General features: G+C 37.2%; 1 protein-coding gene across 1 annotated transcript in view; it reads right to left on the minus strand.

Annotated features, from left to right (window-relative positions):
• Positions 1-24,678, minus strand: part of ANKUB1 (ankyrin repeat and ubiquitin domain containing 1) — an 86,183-nt gene that overhangs the window by 30,417 nt on the left and 31,088 nt on the right. Inside the window, exons 4-6 of the mRNA XM_044669471.1 lie at positions 22,388-22,604; positions 14,443-14,557; positions 10,270-11,223 (exon numbers count right to left, since the gene is read on the minus strand). Coding sequence (XP_044525406.1) covers positions 10,270-11,223; positions 14,443-14,557; positions 22,388-22,604 — 1,286 coding nt within the window. The remainder of the gene's footprint in view (positions 1-10,269; positions 11,224-14,442; positions 14,558-22,387; positions 22,605-24,678) is intronic.

Genomic DNA, 24,678 nt, shown 5'->3' on the forward strand with positions numbered 1-24,678 from the left:
ATGCACCAAATGGCATTTCCAAATTCCTAAAGGAAAAGTTACATGAGTTATAATAGGAAATCAATAGTAAAATTTTACTAATGAAGTATCTGAACCTTTTCCCTCTCAGAAGTAGGTAAATCTAACAAAAATGTAAATAAAAAGTTAAGGAGGTAAATAGAACTTTAGAAAAGCTGGATATGATATATCTCTGGAGAAAACTGAATGGGAATAGAAAGGAATATATACCTTTTTCTTAGCAGTATGTGTGACACCTTCACAAAAATTGACCACATAATTGGGCATAAAAACCTCACATCCAAATGCAGAAAAGCAGAAATATTAAATGCGGGGGCAGCTGGATAGCTCAGTGGATTGAGAGTCAGACCTAGAGATGGGAGGTCCTAGTTTCAAATCCGGCCTCAGACACTTCCCAGCTGTGTGACCCTGGGCAAGTCATTTGACCCCCACTGCCCACCCTTACCACTCTTCTTCCTAGGGGCCAATACACAGAAGTTAAGGGTTTAAAAAAAAAGAAATATTAAATGCTTTTCAGACCATAATAAAAATTATTTTTTAACAAAAAAAGCAACAGAAAAGACTAAAAATCAATTGGAAACTAAATCTTATCCTAAAGAATGAATGGATCAAGAACAAATCACAGAAACAATCAACAATTTCATTTTTTAAAATGACACTGTGGAAACAACATACCAAAATGTATGGAATGCAGCCAAAGCAGTTCTTAGAGGAAAATTGATATAACATTAGTAAATTAGAGAAAGTGCAGATCAATGAATTGGGCATGCAACTAAAAAGACTAGAAAAAGAATAAATTAAAAATCTGCCATTAGACATCAATTAGAAATCCTGAAAACCAAGGGAGAATGAATAAAATTGAAAGAAAACCATTTAAATTATAAATAAAACAAAGAGTTGGTTTCAAAAAATTTAAGTAAATAAGTTTTTGGTTAACTCGATTTAAAAATAGAAAGAAAAAAAACAAATTTCCATCATAAAAAATGAAAAAAAGTGAAATCACAACCAAAGAAGAAATTAAAGTAATTATTAGAAGCTATTTTGCTTAACTATATGCCAAAAAATCTGACAATCTAAGTGAAATAGAGAAGAGGTAGTTAGGTGTCTCAGTGGATAGAAAGCCTGACCTGTAGATGGGAGGTCTTGGCCTCAAACACTTCTTACCTATGGGATCCTGGGAAAATCAGCACACTCCAAATGCCCGCCCTTACTGCTCTTCTGGAGCCAAGATGGCAGCTTAGTAGCAGCAGAAGCTAAAACTACTCTGACAGTCTTCCAAACAAATCTTTTAAAAGTGTCTCAGAACCATAGGAATCAAAAACCAACATCAAGATGGAGTGAGGGGTTTCTCTTGCTGAACACAACTTGAAAGGTAGGCAGAGAGACAGTCAATTTTCACAGGATAAGGGGAAATTGGAAGCAAAATTGCACACAGAGGAGTGTTGGCTGACCACCACCACCCCCACACCTAATGCACCAGGTTCTAAGCCTAGACATAGGCCAACTTGGGGATTCTGGGACTCTGCCTATACTAACAACTGAGTACTCCACACCCCAGACCTACTCCTTAAAGTACTAGGTCCTGAAGTCCATAGTGCTCCTTCCCTTTTCAAGCCCGCACTGTGGTGAAGCCCTAAGCCCCAGGGAAAAATAGCTCAGAGTGCTGAGTCCTGCAAGTCTTTCAGCAGAGAAGACAAAATCAGTAGCTTTCAAAACTCCCATTCCACAGACAAAAAAAATGGCTGGAGAAACTAATCAAACAGCAAAAGAAACACCTAACCATATCAAATTTCTATGGAGTCAAAGAGCAAGACACAGAGTCAATAAGGGACATTGAGATCCAAGTAACCACAGGCAAAGCCTCAAAGAAAAATGGAACTTGGTCTCAGGTGCTAGAAGAACTCAAAAAGGAATTAAAAAATCAAATAAGACAGGCGGAAGAAAAATGGAGGAAAGAAACAAAAATAATGCAAAAAGAAAATAACAGCTTAAAAAGCAAAATTGGTCAACTGGAAAAAGAGGCACAAAAATCCAATGAAGAAAAGAGAGAGTTCCATGAAAAGTAGAATGGACCAAATAAAAAAGGAGGATCAAAAGGTCCTAGAAGAAATTCAGTCTTAAAAAATTAGAATTGGGCAAATAGAAGCTAATGACTTCACAAGACATCAAGAAACAGTAAAACAAAATCAAAAGATTAAAAAAATAGAAAATATGAAACATCTCACTGAAAAAATAATTGACCTGGAAAACAGATCCAGGAGAGACAATTTAAGAATTATTGGACTACCTGAAAGTCATGATCAGGAAAAAAGGCTAGACATCATATTAAGAGAAATTATGAAAGAAAACTGCCCTGATATTCTTGAACAAGAAGATAAAATAGAAATTGAAAGAATCTACAGATCATCTCCTCTAATAACTCCCCAAATGACAATTCCCATGAATGTTATAGCTAAGTTCAAGAGTTCCCAGGCCAAGGAAAAATACTGTAAGTAGCCAGAAAGAAACAATTCAAATGTCGAGTCCCAGTCAGGTTCTGGCAACTTCCACACTAAAGGATCAAAAGGCTTAGAATATGATATTCTGGAAAACAAGGGAATTTGGTTTAAAACCAATAATCACCTATCCATCAAAACTGACTATATTCTTTCAGGAGGAAATATGATCATTTAACAAAATGATTTAATAAACTAGAAGATTTTCAAGCATTCTTGAAAAAAAGACCAGACTTAATCAGAAAATATATCCAAATACAAAATTCAAGAGAAATATAAAAATGTTTATAAGAGAAAAAATTTAAAGGCCTCAATAAGGCCAAATTGTTTATATCCTTACATCGAAAGATGACATTTGTAACTTAAAAATATTTTACTATTATCATAGTAGTGTAGAAGTAAACATAGACAGAGGGTGTGGAAAAGAGAATACACTAAGAAAAATGGGAAAAAGAAGTAAAATGGGTTATTTATATCACTTAAAGAGGAATGGGAGGGCAAACTATTACAGTGGAGAGGAGGATGAGGGGTGATGGGTAATACTTAAATCTTACACTCATTGGAATTGGCTCAGAGAGGGAAGAATAGCCAGATTCATTGGTGTATAGAATTCTATTCCCCTACAAAGAAATAGAAGGGGAATAAGAAAGGGATTGGTGGAGAGGGTAGTAATATAAGGGAAGGAGAAGTTGGGGGGGGGAACCAATGATTAAAAGACCCTATAGAAAAGTAGGAGGGGAATAAGAAGGGTGCTGGTGGGAAAGGGAGTAATATAAGGGAAGTGGAATGGGAGGAATGATTAAAACCTTACAGCTCTTCTGCCTTGGAATTGATATTTTTAAACAAAAGGTAAGGTTTGAAAAAAAGTATTGAGATCTAGAGAACTGTATCTTATGGGTTTGATGGGCATAAAGAAAGGGTCCAGGAAAAGATTGGCAAAAGGGAAAATCAAACATGTTTCTACTGCATTTGGGTAGGATATTTTAAAAGGGATTGCAGGAAACACCAGCAGAATAAGTCTGAAAAGGTAAAAAATCCTCCAATTATCCAGAAGAGGGATTACCTGCTGCTTAAGCCTTCAGTACCCTGGCATCCACAATTGCCCAGAGTATCTGAACGTTAGCACTCACTAAGAGGATGATTATTCACAATAACTGGAGGAGGGAAGTGGACAGAATCTAGCCATATTTATTGGGAATATGGGAGTGGATACAGGTGTAGTTAAGGGACCTTTGATAGAAATAAGTATAAATGGAACTCTTTTTGATTGTCTGGTAGACACAAGGCCCACTTCCTATGCAATGAAATGTTCTCCTGAAGCTCCCCATTCCCCTTGCCATAGAGAAAGCCTTAGGAGTGTTTGGAGAAAATGAGACTTGTCTCTTCCCTACACAGCGTAAATTTCTTTGGACCTTTAATGTGTTTTCAATTATATTTGATTATGCTGCCTATTTCACTGTTTTACTGTGTGGGAGGGATCTGTTATGTAAGCTTGAGGGCATTATCAACTGTGGTCTAAGAGGTATTAGGCCAAGACACCAAGAAATTGACCTGATTCATTAGATGATCTTCAGTGAACTCAAAATCAAATTTATGGGTCCCTTGTTATAGGATTTGACTGTTAGTTTGTGTGTTTAGACTTCCTCATGATTGTGGGTTTCACAGAATAATATGGGGTTCTTAAAATCAAATAATCCTTTGTGCATCCAGACTAAAGGTTTGTTGTCCCTTCCACTGCTTGCCTCCTTTCTGATAGAAGCTTGAGTATTTGAGAAAGTTAGTGAAGAAAAGAAAATGAATAGAAAGCTAAGAAATAGGATCAAGGTAAGAACTGGCTTTAGTGATAAAAATGGTCTACCTTCCAATGGAAAATTTCTATTGAGAAATCATTTTTCCCTTTTACTCCACTGATGGTCAGGATGAAATAGTATGATTCTTTTTTAAAATATAATTTTATTTTAAAAAATATCTTCCCATGATTAAATAATTTATATTCTCTCCATTCCCTCTTCTCTCTCCACCCCTGGAACCGACAATCAATTCCACTGGGTTATACATGCATCATCACTCAAAACCTATGAAATAGTATGATTCTAAGTTGAGGCTACTCCTAGTTTCTCTCTCTAAGCTATGAAAATGGGTTGGGATCTTTGGACTTTGTTAAAGATAAAAAGATTAAGGACAAGGCTGACCAGTCATGGTGAACCTTCTGACCCAAAAGATTAAGGGACACTAATACACCTTTGGTAAAACTGTGACCTGATCCAACAATTTTGGAGAGCAATTTGCAATTACTCTGATAGAGCTATAAAACAATATCATTAGACCCAGCTGGGTCTATTTCCCAAGTTGATCAAGGGAAAAGAGAAAGAACCTATATATTTCAAAATATTTATAGCAGCTTTATTTGTGGTGGCAAAGAACTGGAAATTGAAGGGATGCCTATCAATTAGGGAATGACTAAACAAGTTGTGGCATATAATTGTGATAGAATACAATTGCACTCTAAGAAATGACAAACATTAATTTTGGAAAAACATGAAAGATCTACATGAATTTATGAAGAGTGAAATGAGAAGAACCAAGAGAACATTATATACAGCAATGGAAATAGTCTTTGAAGAATGCCTTGTATCTGATAAATAGAAATTAGTGAGATATCATTTTATATATGCATTTTTTTGTCAAATTATGTCTTCTATGATGGAGGGAGAAGAGGGAGAGATATAGTTAAATGTGTATTTTAATGTTACAAACAAATAAATAAATGGGTTAAAAATAGAAAATAAAAGGTGAGAAAAAAGTTTGAGAATCATTATATTGCATAATATATATATATAGCATCCCTGCTGCTAAAGTACTGAACCTTAAGGAACTAGAAACTTCTAGATTTCCCTATAGTTAAGAGGACATATCAGCTAAAATTATTTGGTTGTCACTTAAGAAAATTATAAAATTATTAATTAGGTTTTGCCATAATGTTAAAATTTATTGAGTATTTACATGGGTATATATTAAAAAAGGAAAATTAAAAACTATTCTTCTGTGGAAAAGGCATAAAGCAAGTGCTTGCTGCATTGTGAAATTCTTATTGAGACCCTGGATCCCCTTTCCTACTCCTTGCAAAAACAGAGATGAAATTTTAAGCCTGATTATGATATAAAATAAGTTATTGGTCTATCACTTGTGGAGCTTATGGAGTTATATCTGGAACAGCATGTGTGTGTGTGTGTGTGTGTGTGTGTGTGTGTGTGTGTGTGTGTGTGTGTGTGTGTATGTTATATCTTGAAGCAACATAATCTTCAAACAAAACAAAACAAAACAAAAAAACAACCAAACTCCAGTCCCTGTTAGTCTGGAGGTTTACAGTTTTTGTTTTGTTTCATTTTGTTTTTAGTAAACTATCATATTCACTATCTATGTAGAATTCCAGAATGTAATTATTTTACTGATTTCTAGTGATAGATTCTATACTAGAGAAGCTTAGACTTTAGGAAAAGATCTGAGTAGATTTTGAGGTCTGGAAAACTTTATTATTATACTGCCAGGAGAGAAATAATAATTTAGCTCTAAGCTGAGGTTTAGTGAAACTTGCTATTTGAGGTGAAATTTCATGGATCTGTAATCTGATATTATTCTGAGTTTTTATTTCAGGTATGATTGTCTTCATGGTCATGAGGCAAATATTCCACCATTCAAGGGGTATGTTGGAACTATTCTAGGTGTGATGTCTATGTCTGGGAAAATGTGTGAGGATGACAGACATTGCTGAAGATAGGATCCTCTTAACTTGGTTTCTCCATTGTGATACTTCCTTTTGAACAGGAATAGTACCCACCTGGTTAAATCCTGACTCTGGTTTTGGGATCCTATAAATAGAAATAGGACTTTGTATGATTGGCTGCTCCAGAAACTTAACTATGACTTATCTGAATTCAAATAAATTCTTTCTGTGGCTTTAGGCCTGGGCCTGGAGGACCATTTTTTTTAAACCTTTACCTTCTCTCTTAGAATCAATACGCTGTGTATTGGTTCCAAGGTAGAAGAGTGAAAAGGGCTAGGCAATAAGTGACTTTCCCAGGGTCACACAGTTGGATGCATCTGAGGCCATATTTGAACCCTAAGACCTTCCATCTCTAGGCCTGGCTCTCAATCTACTGAGTGTAATAAGGAAATTAGGGAAAGTTAAGCAATAGGCATAAGTTAGCTGGATGGCTGACAGAGAAGATGCTGAAGGTTCCAAGCATGGAATAGTGAGGGGAAGAGACTTCGGAGAGACTCTCTTTGGATGCAACTGATGGCAATTAGGGGCTTTCTTAGCTGCTGGAAGTGAAGAGCCCCAAAAAGTAATTGTCTCCTGCCAAAACCATCTACCCTGGGAAAGATCAAGTGAGCAGTTAATCTGGTTTGGTTGGTGGACATACCAGACCTATTCAGCTCTTTGACTTTACTCCTCTGTGGATTTACTTGCTGTGGTTCCTGGATAGCTGTGAACATCGCTGGAACAGAAGTGGACCCTGCAGTGAGACTTTCATTCCCTCCTAACCTTACAGGCTGGACCTGTCAGTCTGAAGTTAGAGCCAGTGTAGTTTTGTCCCACCTCCTAGGCCCTGAACTTCCCCATTAGATAAGTAGTTTTAGATTGTCCATTCCCTCAATACTTAACCCTTGAGCTCTTAATAAACTGTTTTACTTTACTACCTGTGCCTTCCTCAAAACCCCAAGAAAGGACCCACAGAAAGTGAGCCTTCAACCCTTGTCTTTCCTCAGCTTGAGTGGTGACTAGTAATTGTCAACTGACATTCACCAACCAGTGTGTTTTTCCCCAATTCCCACATCCCTTATGTAGGTTCCCAGTTATCTGGTGTATCCTGTCACTTGTGGGGGTGTGGGGGTGTGATCCTTGTGTTACACCGTGAAGGCAGATACTATTTCATGAGCCACCCAGTTGCCCCCTGAAGGACCAGTTTTGATGCTGTTATAATCATGTCCCCGCTTCTTCCTCTCATAGGAAATTTCTATCATCAGAGCTGGCAAACAGTGGAGGTTTATCATTGCAATACTGAATTTATTAATTACTAGATTCATACTAAAGCATCTATCTGAATTATCTACTAAGGTGCAGATGAGAAAGATCTTGCTGTTTTGATTTTAATTCATAGCCATTCCATGGTCTAAGGAACACTTAAATTAGTTCTTGAACTGTCATATGTAGAAGATTAAATCCTTGAAGAATATCAGTTTTAGAATGATCTGGGAGAGTGAAATTGCTTATTGACTCTGGGAGGGGGGAGGGAAAGAACATGAATCATGTAACCATGGAAAAATATTCTGAATTAATTAATTAATTAAATTTAAATTTAAATTAAAAAAAAGAATGATCTGGGAGTAATTAGACAAAGGTAAAGGATTTTATGAAATAAAAATGTAAATCTGTTCATTTGTGAGGTTAAAATTAGAAACCTGTTCTTATTTCAAATGACAGAAGTTCAATGCAGTTATCTGAGTGGAAAATAACTTTTGAGCTATCTTGTGATATGTAATGGAAAATCTGATTTTAATTAGGCTTGCTATTTAAAGAGTTATTAAAACCTGTACAGTCTTGAAATGCAGGACAACCACTCAAGAGTCATCTAAAAGATGCTCTATTTTTAAAAGGACTTCTCAGAGTAAGAGTCTATGTCGGTGAAATATTTATATTCATGTTTTACTACTAGTTTCCATAAACTGTTCTTTGCCTATAATTTGGGAGTCTATTTAGACATCCTATCATGATACAGACCATGGCTTGATCTCTAACATGCTTTGTTTACATATTGAGACTTTTTAACAGGGTTTGTTTCCTTGGAGGATACATAGAATTATGACTTGGTGTATCTAAGTTTATACATCTTTATGCCATTGTCATTTTTGGAACCATTAGGATGTGGAATTCACATCCTATGAGTTTAAGTCCCTGTAGCTTATAGCCTCTAATGCTTGTTCAAATTGATTTGGTACCAGCAACAGAGATTAAGGGGATACAGCGAAGGATGGAACAAAAATTCTGAATAAAATTAGAATGAAGTGTGTCCCTAAATATCCCACTGAAATAATTCTAATTTATGATAATAAAAATGTCAGAAGCAGCAAGTTCATATAATTTTGCTTATCATTGAATACTATCAAATTTTTTTTAAAACCCTTACCTTCCATCTTGGAGTCAATACTGTGTATTGGCTCCAAAGCAGAAGAGTGGTACGGGTTAGGCAATAGGGGTCAAGTGACTTTCCCAGGGTCACACAGCTGGGAAGTGTCTGAGGTCAGATTTGAACCTAGGACCTCCTGTCTCTAGATAGGCCTGGCTCTCAATCCACTGAACTACCCAGCTACCCCCAATACTATCAAGTTTTGTTCAGTTTAATATTCTAGTTTTCTCATCCTGTCCAATCTTTATCTCCAAGAGCTTCTCCTCACTATTTTGCTTAATTCATTTTGGCTCACTTTGTTATTCATTTACTTACCTATTTACTGCCGTTTTCATCATTGCTCAGTTATCTGTCAGGAGCAGGCAAACTCTAGCTCTTTAGGCTTGGTTTTATATGGCCCTCAAACTAAGAATGGTTTTCACATTTCAAAATGTAACAAGATTTTATTTAAAAATATAAACACTATTTTAGTTTTCAGGTTATACAAAAGCAGGCAGCATCCATATTTGGCCAAGGGTTGTAGTTTATTTACTCCAGGCTTCTTAATTCCTTTTTTTTCTCTTCTTTCTCAAATTCTTTGTTCCATTCCCAACTACAGAAATACATTTTTTTAAAGCCCTTACCTTACCTTCCATCTTTATGGAATTATTCATCTTTATGCCATTGTCATTGTTGGAACCATTAGGATGTTGGAACCATAGAATCAAGATTGTGCATTGGCTCCAAGGCAGAAGAGTGGTAAGGGCTAGGTAATGGAGGTTAAGTGACTAGCCCAGGATCACATAGCTAGGAAATGTCTGAGGTCAGATTTGAACCCAGGACTTCACATCTCTAGACCTGGCTCTCAATCCACTGAGCTACCCCGCTGTCCCCCAGAAATACTTTTAATCATAATGTACAGAACTGAATATTCCATATTTGCCTTCAAAAAAAAAAAACAAAAAAAAAACCCCAAAGGACCTTCTGTTTTAACATTTAACTTTTCACCGAGGAACTCCATAATGATAAGTCTTGATAGGCCTAAGCCCCCTTTTCCCCTTCCCCTATCACCCTCTCACCACTTCCCCTGCACTTGCTGGACAGAACAAAAACAGCTGTTCCACCTGATAGGACACTGTTACTTCCCATGCTGTAGCCTGACAAATTCATGATGGATTGATGATTTGAACTCTACTATCTGTACCATGCTAAGATGGGGTACTATAGTTTGTAGGGGACTCTGATAAGATGAAGTATAATATAAATGGAGCACTGGGCTCGTCTCCCAACTGGGGACTCACAGGTAGAGGTAGGGTCCCCAGAGGGCAGCTGATTCATCCTCCTCCTTGTTCATGTTGAGGCAATGGATATGGTATAGACTTGATCCCAAGTGTTCTTGACTCTAAGGCTACATCCCTAAGCTTTGGGAATCTGATTCATGAAAGAAGGAGGAAAGTTGGGATAAGTGCCTCAGAGCATATGCTACATATAATAATGATGGTGATAATGATCACCATCCTTATCTTCTTTGACCTAGGATGCACAATTTTAGATGTCTGCTGACATGAATGATTAAAGAAGAAAAATACCTTGCCGTAGCTAAGCAGTGGACTGCATTCTCTCTTGTAGTCTTCCCACTGTGTTCCAAGAAAGATTGAAGGGATGAACTTAAGAAACAAGCTGCTTTGGGAGTTTTATAGCAAAAGGGAGGATGTGTATAGTTCTTCAGAGCAAGTAAAGGAAGAGGAATTTGGTCTGAATATCGATTTTTTGTCATAATTCCCTTCTTCCTATATGTAGTTATCTTTTTTTCTGGATTGCTTGAGGGAAATTCTTGTAAACTTGAGAACTCCTTTATTTGTTCTATTGGAGGCAGTTTTACACTCTCTATTCTTTTCTGCTGCTGTGGAACTGTTGAAGGATGCACAGTTTTCTTGATTGGAATTTTTTCATGGACACTTGGCAATTTGGAAACTTTGCTTTTTGAAACTTTGCTTTTTATGTCCTTTTTCCTAGATTTACTCCATTCCTTAGAGGTCATTTTTGGTTGGGTAAAACCATCCACCATGACAAAATCTCCAACTCGAGTCCTGAATGCTTGCGTTCCAATCTGTCCTGTTCTTTGTAGGATGCGATGCTGAGTTCTGAGAAGCCATTGTTTGATTTTAATATAGATCCTCATGGGGACTGAAATTTTAGAATAAGAAATCGTGGACCACATCTTTGACACCAAGTATAACACACAGTCTTTATGCCTGTTTTTGAGGGCAATCGTCAGTGGGATTTGTCCCACCGCATTTTTACAGACCAGGCACATGACATTGTAATTGATGAAGGCCTTAAGTATCAATAATTGACCTGTTTCTGCAGCCGCATGAATGGGGCATTTAATAATATCTGGGTGATGACTTTCATGACACCATTCTCGATAGGGATGTACACCAACTGCTTCATTAGGCTTTGCTCCTTGCCGTAGGGTCCACTCTGTGAGCTCAACATAGCCATAAAATGCAGCCAGATAAAGTGCTACCCTCTTCTGGTACCTGAGTGAATGTAACAAAATAGGAAAATGTAATAAAATAGGTACCTGTCACATTACTCAATATCCTGTTGCAACTATTTCTCTCTTGCTAGATAGAAATATATCAACAATATTTCTATTAAATATTAACTTTTGGTAAAATGAGTAGTAATAAGTCATCTTAATATCACTGGTCCCATTTGCAAATATTATACCATGTGCAATGTTCCTTCAGTAATATAATTTAGCTTCAAGACATAGATTTAATAGATAATTATAGATAATCAGTCTTTAAAAAATTGAAGTTGAACTAGTTGCCTCGAGGAGCTTATTTTTTCTTCTTCTTTTTTTTTTTCTTAAACCCTTAACTTCTGTGTATTGGCTCTTAAGTGGAAGAGTGGTAAGGGTGGGCAATGGGGGTCAAGTGACTTGCCCAGGGTCACACAGCTGGGAAGTGTCTGAGGCTGGATTTGAACCTAGGACCTCCCATCTCTAGGCCTGACTCTCAATCCACTGAGCTACCCAGCTGCCCCCAAGGAGCTTACTTTTTAATGGTGGTAGGGGAAATACAAATGAGTTTACAAATGATAATCTCATTTGTTATTACATGTAATCGTCAAAAATAAGTAAGTAAACAAACAAATAAATAAATAAATAGACAAATGAATGAATGAATAAGCAAATAAATAAATGTGATCATTTGAAGAGAAATAGGGAGCTAGTATTGACAACTAAAGGAATCAGAAAAGGCTCCCAACCACCTGACCTGAACTTTTGAGGAAGCTAGGGATTCTCAAAGATACAGATATGATGTGAAAATATGTCCCAATCATGCAGAAAAGAGACAGAATGCCAAGTTGATGAAATGACTTAACTAGAACACAGAACATGTGTAGAATAAATAAGTAAACAAACTAATTTAAATTTTAATATAAAAAGCCTCCAAAGAATTTAATTTATTACACTGAAGAGTAATAGAGTCTTGGCAAGTTGTGCAGAATGTTAGGCCTAGTCAATAAGTAGATTAACCAGACTTGAAATAGTGTTCCTGGGACCAGAATAATGTCATTCCAAGACAATAGTGACACTCATACTTGGGTATTGGCTGCACTAAATGTGCTCCTCTATTTCTGTTTAGGGGAGGAAGCTCTGGCTTGAGTTTCAATATGGAGCTAAATAGCTAGATATGATCTGATGACGAAGGTAAGTAGAGTCTTAGCAGGAATCTAAGAACAACTGTGAAAAGGAAGGAGAGGGCAGTTAAGATTTATTAAGCACTCACTGAGTACCAGGCACTGTGCAAAGTACCAAAGATAATAAAGAAAGATGAATCAGGGTTCCTGCCCTTGAGAAGCTAATGTTCCAATGGAGAGATAACAGGCAAATAACTACACACACACACACACACACACACACACCAGATATTTACAAGATCATATTATTTTATTATTATATTTTTAATTTTAATTTTTATAACCCTTACCTTCTGTCTTAGCATCAGTTCTGTTTTTTTGAAACCCTTCCCTTCCATCTTAGAATTAATACTGTGTATTGGTTCCAAAGCAGAAGAAAGTTAGACAATGGGGGTTAAGTGATACAGCTAGGAAGTGTCTGAGGGCAAATTTGAATTCTGATTCTCCCAACTCCAGGCCTGACACTTTGTCCACTGTGCTACCTAGCAGTCCAAAGATATATATTACTTTATAAATGGACAGTAATCTCAGAAGCTGATAAAGAAGGGAGCAGTGGGAAAGGTCTTCTGTGAAAGGGGAGTTGAGTTGAATCTTAAAAGAAGCCCGAAAGCCAGATGAGTTCTGAAGGAAGTCGACAGAGTAAATGACATTCAGACTGAGCAATTCATGCTGATTTAATATCTTCCCACCAAGCTGGCAGATTCTTAGTTGTCTGGGTCATTGGTCTAAGACTTATTGTCCTTAGTAAGGCTGTAGGCGTGGAATTTCAGCAATACTTGTTCTTTCTGAATAAGGACTAAGTCCATTAAATTTCCCCAAGGTCTTGGGGCATATCAAACTTGGGACCCATACCACTCAGTGAGTGGGAAGTTCAGTCTCAACAATTAAGAATGGGTAGGTTGCTGGGGGCCCTGGTCCATATGGGGGTTAATTAGGAGAAGGTTCTATCAAGATTCTTTTGCCTATCAAAATGGATGGTCCTAATTGTGTGTGTGTGTGTGTGTGTGTGTGTGTGTGTGTGTGTGTGTGTGTGTTTTTTAATTAGAATGAGGCAATAAAAGTGGGCAGGACTTGATTCTCCCCAAATTGGTAGAATTCCCCTGGTCCTTTGAATCTAGGGAGAACCAGACACCTGAGTGAAAGCAGAATATTTCAGGGGCAAAAGTGACTAAAACCATCTTGTCTCTCCTAAGCTGCTAAGTGGGTAACTTACATACCCCTGCCATTTTCTATCTGCCAGAAGCATGATGGAAATTGAGAAGAATGTTCTCACCCTGACTTAGATACCAAGCAGTTTGGAAGAAGTTCTGCTGCTAGAGAATGGCTTGATAAAAAGAAAAAACTCTAACCTTGCAGATTCTTTTCTGCTCTGGTTGAGTGTGACTAAAAAGGATAACCACCCTTTCTTTAAGGAAGAAGCCCTAGCAAAGGAAGGCAGCTCCAGCAGATGGCAGTAATATAGTGAAAGAGTCCAAGAGATTAAGTCAATGTAGATTGTTGTACCTGAATATTATTCACTCTTCCTGCTAGGTTCCTACCCACCATTGTGAGGATGAGGTGGAAAAAATGAAGGAGTAGAAGGTTGACATGAGCCATAGTTCAGTTGCAATCGCCAGGCCTAGAGGAAGAGAACATTCTAATTCATATGTGGGCAAGGGAGAAATGAGAGGGAGAAATGGAGATCCATGCCAAGACAATAGATATCCAAGTAAGTGAACAAAAGTCTAGAATTTAAAGTTGGAACTTCATAGAAAGTTTCAAAGTATTGACCAATGACAATTTCTTCATACAGATAACCAGCCTGAGATACCATCTTTTATGGCAATGAGTGTTTAACCACGTATCTCCTTCCTTTCGTTGTGTATGATGAAACTACAGATCTAAAGAGTAAGAACAGAATAAGATGACTACTGAGATGCCTTATAACTGGATTTTCTACCCTCCACTGTAGCATTGCAGATCTACATCAAGAGTTATTAGGAATAGCTGTTCATGTGAGAAAAAGAAACTTCGTTAATAGAAGTAACATTTATTTTTAGCAACCATACCTGAGTACTGATTCCTCTTCTGATAGATACCGTTTGACTGTACGCGTTTGTCCTTTAAGACAACCAATCAGAAATTCTTTCCATTCATCCCATACATCTAGGCGAAGTGTTGTTCCTATAGATGAGGACAAATAATATTTTATGATCCTTGTCTTTGACTGTGATTTCTAATTCACAAAGTTTGCTTGACCAAAATGAAAATGGTTTGCTATTGTGGATGTGCTGGAATGTAAGTTTCTGCCAGGAGAGCATAAATGGCCTCTGGATTAGTATAGAGCTTCTAGTTTAGTCATTCATTTGGAAATGTCACCCTGACTTCAGAGTACTTCTATTTCCCCATCTATAATACTGATTAATTTTCCCATATATGTGCATGCTCAAAGGATATAAGGAAATATATATGTGGGAAAAAATTTCATGCTATAAACAACCATATTAAAAATACTCTTTTGGACTCCTTTTGATCTTAGAGACCAAGAATACTTGATAGTATATATACCACAAAAAGTGCTGCTATAAATACTCTACCATATATGAAACCTTTCATTTGACCTAATTGTTGATTTAACACTGATGTGCTCACTTCAGAACCCACAGACACTATCTTCCATTATCTCTTTTGTTTTTCCTTTCTTCTCTCCTTTCTCCATTCTGTCATTTCCCTTTTCCTCCCCCTTTCCACATTCTTTGTTCTTTGCCTTTTCTTCTACTTTTCAAGAGGAAATATACAATGGGGCATGTAGGACTTAATGTGTGAGAAGGAAGGATGCTACCAGATACATAATGTCTGGCTAAGTTCTGCCTTGTACTCTCCTGTCCCATTCTCCAGTGGTCTTGATTTTGGTTTAGCAGAACTTGACAGTCTACCAGAGTCTTCCTTGGCTTTACAGCCTAATTTAGACATCACGTGTTCTCAAACTTCCTTCCTATTTGCTATCTCTATTTCCCCACAGTTGCTGATCTTGTGATCTTTCCTGTCCCAACCTATTATAACTGACTCTGACTCAGATGAACTCTCCCATAGTTGAGAGGTCCCCTGACAAACAGGGTGATTTCATATCTATGAGAGGACAGTTTCACAATGATTCTTTAGTAATGCTTTGATTAAAATACTTTCAAAGAATATAATTGAAAATTCAAAGTTTATTTATTAAAGGGCTCCTATTCTACTGACTTTTTCTAGTAAGATGTTTAATTTCCCTAGAGATAGGCATGAGAAAGCAGTGACTTTTAATAGCCCATTCTAGATTCAATAATTTCATTTTTTGGTACTTCATTATCTACAAAATACTAATTTATTGTGAGATTACATATATTTTGATGTCTTTCCTATGTATAATAATTCCTCTGCAAGTAGGAGGAATGACTTAGACACAAAAAGATTGCCTGGGATTTTGAATTTTCACTTATCTTTTTCCTATCACATATCACATATCGCAAATATCACATAGTATTGGGAAGGGGGTCAAACTTGAAAGAGCCCACAAAGAAGAGGGAAGACTAAGAGGGAGTAGAAGGTATCCTGGACTGGAGCAGCAGTTTCCCTTCTCAAGCCCACAAGAAGAAGAGAAAGCTAAAGTGGCAAATGACAAGATTTAAAACTATGGCTTCTTTCTCAGTTGATTGGAGCACTAATACAAAGTGGGTATATTGTGGGGAACTTATGGTCTGGCACATTATGGGCAGTGTGTAGGAACTTATGGTCTTCGTTCCCCCGAATTACCCTACTTGGCCTCAATGTAGCTAAAAACTAGATCTGAAACTGTTCATTTCTTCTCCTAAAAGTTGTATTGTATAAATCCAGTTTTACTTTTTATTTACATTTGTGGTTGATTTAGACATGTACATGTTCTTATAACCCTTTGTTTGCAATATGAACTTGCAGTGGAAGCCAGGATAAGTTTGCTAGTTTTAGTCACAGAAGGATACTGCCTGGGAAGCTTTTTCTTCTGGACTTCTAGCTGGGAATTCCAATCTCTGGTCCACTATTTAAGAATCTTGCTTTAAGTGAGGGATTCATTTTGAGCCATTAGCATGATATTTTTGGTTAACTATGAACCTAAAATTGTGAGCAATAATTTAAAAGGAGAATTCAGAACTAGTCATTTCTAACACACCAAGAAACCTAATTTTCATTATGTTATTGTGAGCTGGGTGTCTGGTGCCCTGGAAGGACTTTGAATCTGCCTGGATGAGAGGGTAGCTGGAATTGAAAGAATAATTTCTTCCTTGTATCAGTTAGAAAGAAGGAATGAAGGAAGGAATCGTTCCTCCCTCCCTCCCTCTCCTCCTTCCTCTCTCTTTTCCTTCCTTCCTTTCTCTCTTTCTCTTCCTCTCTCTTTCTCTTTCTGTCTTTCTGTCTTTCCTCNAACAAAATGAAAAGCTCTGATTCCACAAAATTGACAAAAAAACAAATAAATGCAGTTAGAATCTGAAGGCAAAGACTGAACTTTCCACACAGTGCCTGAGAGCTACTCAATCAGCCAGGCCTCCAGCATCCATTGGAAGACACAGGATCTAAGTATTTTTAACTCCTCCGATTCCCCAGCTGAGGCTTCAGGAGACCCGTGTGATTGGGTGCTCAACTGACAGCAGCAATCTATTCCTTAATCAGTCTCAAGGCGTTTGAGAGAGCCAGCAATTTGGTGCAGCAAATACTTAGCTCGTGTCTATTCCGTTAACTTTCTTTAGAGGAGAAAACATGGATCTTGACTTTTGAGGGTCTTGAAGTCCAATGAGCCCTTCTAGGGGAAGCACACACTCATGAGGTTGCTTTTTTCTTTCTTTCTTTCTTTCTTTCTTTCTTTCTTTCTTTCTTTCTTTCTTTCTTTCTTTCTTTCTTTCTTTCTTTCTTTCTTTTTCTCCTCTCTGTCCTAGTATCCATTGTAAGATAGAAGAGTGGCAAGGGCCAGGCAATCATGGTTAAGTGACTTGCCCAGGGTCACATAGGTCAGATTTGAATTCAGGTCTTCCTGACTCAAGCCCTAGCTCTTTATCCACAGAACAACCTATCTGCTTCCTCTTAAATATTTCCTGACTAACTACAGAACTGTTTTACTGGAAGAAAAAAAAAACCCTAAAAAAAGAATACAAATGACTGTTCTAGGATCACCTTTTAGGTGGTATAAATGTAGTATTCCCTATGAACTAACTCTACCATTTAACTAGTCAGGATCCCAGAAGATAACTGACTACCTCTCCTCTGAGAGTTCTAGTATTTTTTTTTCAGTACTGTTGTTTGTAAGCCTTCATATGGTATTTGCTCCATTAATTACCACCCAGACAGACTGAATTAGTTTTTAGAATAATGGATTTACCAAGGTGGTATAACAAGAGAAGTTACAACAAAACATTCCTCCAAACTGAAAACACTCTCTTCTTGCACATGTAAAATCCCTAGGAGAATAGTTCCCTTAGAGAACATGGTAACAAAGGTGTAACTCAGAGTTCCTGATTTCTGGAAGTATTTTTCTCCTTTTGTAGATTCTCAGTGAAGATTTCCTTTAGAATTTGTAACTCTTTGCTGGGCTCTGAAGGTTGATGCCCTTCCAGTTCTGAAACTAGCTTTCTTCTGTGGGTTCAGTTTGTCTTTAGTTGCCAGTGCAGATATTATTATCAGCTGCTGCTGTTTCATGGATATTGTTATCAATACCTCATTGGAAATCCAAATCTTTTAATATTTTGAAATTCATAGAATTATCTATAGAGAGCCAGCTCTATATTTCTGGGGATTCTGAGTGGCGTTTAGTGGCATTGGATGGAATGAGAACAGTCAGACTAATTGCTTAGCTCATAACTGCTCCAACTTCTTGGAGTCTTGAGTTTAATATATACCAGTTTCACATAAAGAGCACAGAGAAAGAATCACAGCTGTGAAGGGGTTACAAATTATACAAAAGAAAATTCTTGGAGACTTCAAAGTAAAGATAGAACAGGGTCCAAGGCCAAATTTCAACCACCAATTAGTAGGAGGTTAATTCTGGGAGCAGAAATATATTTCATAGATATCCTAAACAAATTGAGTCCTGTACTCTTGATTTATAGGATTGCACCTGGTCAGATAAAGTCTTGTCTAACTTTGTCTCCGGCCTTAATTATCTAAGTAATATATTTTTTAGAATTCAGCTCTTCAACCAACCACAAGATGTTTCCTGTGTGGCTTATATGATTTTTATTCAAGTCATACATAGTTCACACCTTTAGTTGATGAATTGACTGATTTATCCAATAGAATTGCTTCTGAGTCATTCATATCAATTTTCCTCTTTGGTTTATTAACTTATTGTTTATTGATTCAGTCAGAGGTGTTTTTACCCAAAAATATCAGAAGGAGAGTATCTTGTTAGTTATATTAATTTGAATTTAGGTGTATGGGATAACCCTCACACATAAAGAATATAAAGAAATAATAACAATTGAGCTATCAAAAACAGAATGAGTCACTTTGTAAGATGGGATTACTTTCACCTTAGAAAATTTCAGTACATTTTTGGTGGCAAAATATTGGAAAATGAGGGATGCCCATTGATTGGGGAATGGCTAAACAAATTGTGGTATCTGCTGGTGATGGAATACTCTTGTGCTAAAAGGAATAATGAACTGGAATGATCTCTAGGAATTGATGCAGAGTGAAAGAAGCAGAACCAGGAGAACCTTATACTCAGAGATGGATACACTGTGGCACAATTGAATGTAATGGACTTCTCTATTAGCAGCAATGCAATGACCCAGGACATTTCTGAGGGACCTATGAGAAAGAGTGCTATCCAAATCCAGAGAAAGAACTGTGGGAGCAGAAATACAGAAGAAAAACAACTGCTTGATCACTTGGGTCATGGGGATATGATTGGGGATGTAGACTCTAAATGGTCACCATAATTCAAATATCAATACTACGGAAATAAGTCTTGATCAATGACACATGTAAAACTCAGTGAAATTGCGCATTGGCTACTTGCACATCTGCTACGGGAGGGGGTGAGAGGAGGGGAAGGAAAGAACATGCATCGTGTAACCATGGAAAATTTTTCTTAATTAATCAATAAAAAAAATTTTAATGGAAAAAAGAAAATATCAGTACATAAAGAGATTTTTAAGAAATAAAGTACAAATTTTCTGTTATAAAGGCTGTGATAATCACTTATCAGATTCCCAAGTTGACTAATAATTTAGACTAGAGGGTCTACAGTGTCCTTTTCCTCTTAGGATTCTAAGACTTTATTCTTTCCAATTTGAAAATAAAAGCAAATAAGCTGTTTTGCTTCCCTCTTCAGAAGAAAGACATCAAAGTCCAATTGGGTAGAATGCTTGACTTGAAGTCAGCCTCTGAATCTTGCCTATGATACTTACTAGCTATGTGACCACAGGAAGAAGAGAATATGCATTTATAGAGCACTGTCCTTGGTGCTTTATGAATATTATCTTATTTAATCCTCTAAAAACCAGAAGAAATAGGTATTATTATCACCTCCATTTTATAGTTTAGGAAACTGAGTGCTGTGGTTTATTTTTTCTGGCTAACCTTAGGCACTAAAAGAGCTGTCCCTCTGCCCTCATCAAGAAGAGGCTTTCTAGTCACTACAAGTGAGATAATCAGAAATCCTGAAAGAGGGCAGCTGGGTAGCTCAGTGGATGGAGAGTCAGGCCTAGAGACGGGAGGTCCTAGTTTCAAATCTGGCCTCAGACACTGCCCAGCTGTGTGACCCTGGGCAAGTCACTTGACCCCCATTGCCCACCCTTACCACTCTTCCACCTAGGAGCCAATACACAGAAGTTAAGGGCTTAAAACAAACAAATAAATAAATAAATAAAATGGAAGGTAAAGGTTTAAAAAAAAAAAAACAATGGAGAGACACACTCAATAAAGAGCCAAAATGTCATGCTTTGTAGAGAACAGCATTGGTTCCACTATAGATGCCCTTCAGGGTAGAGGAACCCTAGGATTCCTATTTAATTTTTATCTATATCCTCCCTTAAGTTTATCACAGGGGATCTATTCCAATGTGTCAGTGCCTTCTTCATTTTGTACTGACATCTCTTGAATACCAAAGGAGTTTTTGACTGGTTATCATCTATTCTTACTACATGAACATAAGATCTCTTTTGCTCTTAAATTTTTTAATTAATATGTACTTCACTTCTTAAAACTCCCTTGTTTTAAATATATTTTAGTTTGCTCACAGCTGCTAGGGACCTCTTTCTTGCCTCTAGCTCATACTTTTTTTCAATCCTTAGGAGACTATTGCATTCCATGTTTCCCAATTGTGTAACAAAAACAATCATTATAGTAGTCATTCAATGGAATTGTATTGAATGAATGATTGCTACACTGGTACAAAGAGTGTTGCCCTATTAAAGTCTCAGTGGGATTAACCAGAAGGCAAGCAAAGCAGGGTCTGTGCTGAGTTTGCCATTGATGCTCTGAGGTTTGGTGTAAGAAATAACTTGTGAGTTACTTTAGCGAAAGGAATGGCAAATTTAACTACTTTTCCAATACTCTCTAAGGTTTAGTAGAGTGTTGGGCAAACAAAAGCTACACCATACAGCAAGTGAAAGGAGTCAGACAAATCAAGTCGCTTTCCTAGTTTTCAGTGGCCCTTCTATAAAAGACAGATACGTTTTTGTCACAGAGTTTTGTGATAACTGGTGAGCTTAGATGAATAAATCTCAAAATACTTGGAGGTCCTGAAAAAAAGAATATGTTACAGAAAGCAGAAATGATAAATCTTCATAATTGTTTGGAGAAGGGGCAGCTTGGGTGGCTCAGTGGATGGAGAGACAAGCCTAGAGATGGGAGGTCCTGGGTTCAGATCTGGCCTCAGATACTTCCTAGCTGTGTGACCCTGGGCAAGTCACTTAACCTCCACTGAGTCCTTACCACTCTTCTGCCTTGAACCAATATATAGTATTGATTCTAAAATGGAAGGTAAGGGTTTTAAAAAATAAAAAAATAATAATAATTGTTTAGAGAATATTTCATGAGATAAGAGGCAGCTTTGTGGTGCAGTGGATAGAGTGCTAGACAGAACAAAGAAGTAAATTAACCTGGCCTCAAATAGTTGCTAACTACATGACTCCAAGCAAATTACTTAATCTTTGTCTTCCTCAGTTTCCTTTTTGTAAAATGGAGATAATTATATCACCTACCTCCCACCATTATTGTGAGGCAAAATGAAACAATGTTTGAAAATCACAGTACAAATCTTAAAACACTCTAAACGCTAATTATTATTTTTATTATATCATAATGGCAGCTAGGTGGCACAGTGGATAGAGGGTCTAGCCTTGAGGTAGGAAGATTTATCTTTGTGAGCTCAAATCTGGCCTCAGATACTTACTAGTTGTATGATCTTAGGCAAATCACTTAACCCTATTTGCTCCAGCTTCCTCATTTGTAAAATGAACTTAAAAAGAAAATAGCAAACCATTCCAGTATCCCTGCTAAGGAAACCCCAAATGGGGTCATGAAGAGTTGGATACAATTAAAAATTGACTGAAAAACAATAATGATTATATGAATTCTATAGGAAAAGCTAAGGCAAAGAACTACCCACTTGGACAGTATCCAGAGTATAAATCCAACCTCGTTATAACAAATATCTTTATATAGTATAATCAAAAGTTTTCCCTCCCCAGCCTTTCCATTTCTTCAACCCTCAGCTCATTTACTTCAAGAAATATTCAATATTAGCTCTCTAAGCCTCAGTTTGCTCATTTGTAAAATGGGGATAATATTAGAACCTACTAAAAAGAGTAATGAGGAGCAAGCAATCTATATAAAACATTTTACAGAACACTCTATAAATATCAGTTATTATTATGAATTTCAAGCCAAATTTCTGTACAAAAAATTCAGACAGACCCTTGGAGTTTGTTGTATTGGAAATTGACTTGTGATGGACAAGTTTCAGAAAGAATTTTCAAAGTAAAAAATCATATACTGTACCTATATCTGTTTGGTAATCAAGCAGTGTGTTACAGTCATACATCTCCCTTCCTCGAGGAGTCCGGAGACAAAAGATACTCACTGGAAAGCCACATCTTAGTGTTATCAGTGTTTTCAGATGGGCCACTTTTTTACCCAGAAGGTAAATGCTTCCCATTATTGGCATTGTTTCTTGGGTTACTGCATTGAAGATGTGGAGGATTGGATTCTTTTCTTTCTAAGTGAAGGGAAAAAAGAAAAGAGTATTCAAATTGAGATATAAATTAGCCAGGCTGTACAAGAAGCAGGGATGGAAAAAAAAAGATTCAAGTTTCAAAGACAACTGAGATCTAGTCTCCTCTTCTGCCACTGAGGTGTCGGTCCTTTGGATTTTAACAATGACAATAGTTAATCCATAGTGCTTTAAGTCTTACATGTTATCACATTTACTCTTTTCTATAACCCAGGGAGGCAGGTGTTATTTGCTATTTCAGGGATGAGGAAATTGAGGCTGAGAGGGGTTATTGTGACCTGTCCTGTTATTCTAGTAAGTGACTAAGAAAAGATTTAAATCAACCAAGATCTTCCTGACCTTTGTCTAGGAGTCCAAGGCTCTGTTTACTATTCTATCCAGCTGATTCACTTGGAGCTCTTGTAGTTATTCAGCCTTCTTTAGGACCCCATTTTGGAGGGTTTTGTTTGTTTGTTTGTTTTGTTTTTTAATTTTATTTTTTTTAAAACCCTTACCTTCTGTCTTGGAGTCAATACTGTGTATTGGCTCCAAGGCAGAAGAGTGGTAAGGGTAGGCAATGGGGGGTCAAGTGACTTGCCCAGGGTCACACAACTGGGAAGTGTCAGAGGCCAGATTTGAACCTAGGACCTCCCATCTCTAGGCCTCGCTCTCAATCCACTGAGCTACCCAGCTGCGCCCCCCCCCCTTTTTTTTTGACAAAGATGATGGAGTGGTTTGCCATTTCCTTCTCCAGTTCATTTTACAAATGGGGAACTGAGGCAAATATTGTTAAATTAACCTAGTAAGTGTCTGAGGCCAGATTTGAACTTCCAGATTCCTAATCCAGTCCTCTTATCTGCTGTCCCACCTATCTTCCAGGATTAAGGATAACTTTAGGCCTAAGAATAATTTATTTTCACTTGCTGATGACTCTACAAACTAAGGAGATGAGGCATTTAAATAACCTTGTGTCATTTTGTTTGGGAAATGGCCCTACCTCTTTTTAGTTTGACTGGAAATGTTGTTTACAAACTGGTGGCTTTGCTCCCTTTTATTTTGTGGATGTTTCAAGAAAATGAGTGGAGCTAAGGCTCTTGAAAAGAAAACTGGTTACTGTAAAATCCTACTGTTGGGGCAAACTACTCCAATCGTTCTCTTCACAATACACACACACACACACACACACACACACACACACACACACACACGCATGCATGAACACAAATTCCAAAAGTTAATAAGTAGTAAGCTATTGAATTTTGGTTTTCTGAAGAAAAGGGAACCCAGGCCAAGTTCTTCAAAATTCTCAAAACGAGACATTCTATCCTAATCTTGGCAATGAAGTAGTTTCCTAATTATGTGAGTCAGTTTCTATTCAGTTCATTTCAATCCAACAAGTCTTGGGTTTAAGCCATGGAGTTAGAAGCCAGGGATACAAAGAAAAAACCTGAAATGAAAATCTGTCCTCAAGGAGAAAAAAAAAAGAAGATATGATATATATGAAATTAAATACAAGATGCGTAATACAATAAGTACCAAATTATTTCAAATGGTGATGGTTTGGGGTAGAATCCTAAATCTTGAGGGATAATGAAAGGCCCCCAAAAAGTAGAAATATTTGATCAGTACTTTGAAGGAAATTTTTTTCAGGCAAAATTTCGAGATAGGTAAAAATTTGTCCTCCAAATATATTCTTCCTTTCAGAGTTTCTCCTTTTTCCTCTTCCTACTAAAGCAGCCAATGTCTTCATGTGGCTTCTGGGCACTGAGAATTTCCCCATCTTCTCACTTCCTCATCACCCCACCTCCTCATCTCCATACTATTTCTTCTATGTAAAAAAATTTAGCCCTCACTTGATTTAATCTCTCATGGTCAGGATTTTAGGTACAAGAGAAATGAGTGGCAATAGATGAATGGGATAAAATAATCCCTCATTACAATCATATATTGCCTTAATCCAATTTAAATGCTACTAAAGTATGACAATGAAAAAAGTGGGCTGCTGGGTGACTCAGTGGATAGAGAGAGATAGGAGGTCAGATCTGACCTCAGACACTTCCTTGTTGTGTGACCCTAGGCA

This window comes from Gracilinanus agilis, chromosome 3 (assembly GCF_016433145.1).
Source record: "Gracilinanus agilis isolate LMUSP501 chromosome 3, AgileGrace, whole genome shotgun sequence".
NCBI lineage: Eukaryota > Metazoa > Chordata > Mammalia > Didelphimorphia > Didelphidae > Gracilinanus > Gracilinanus agilis.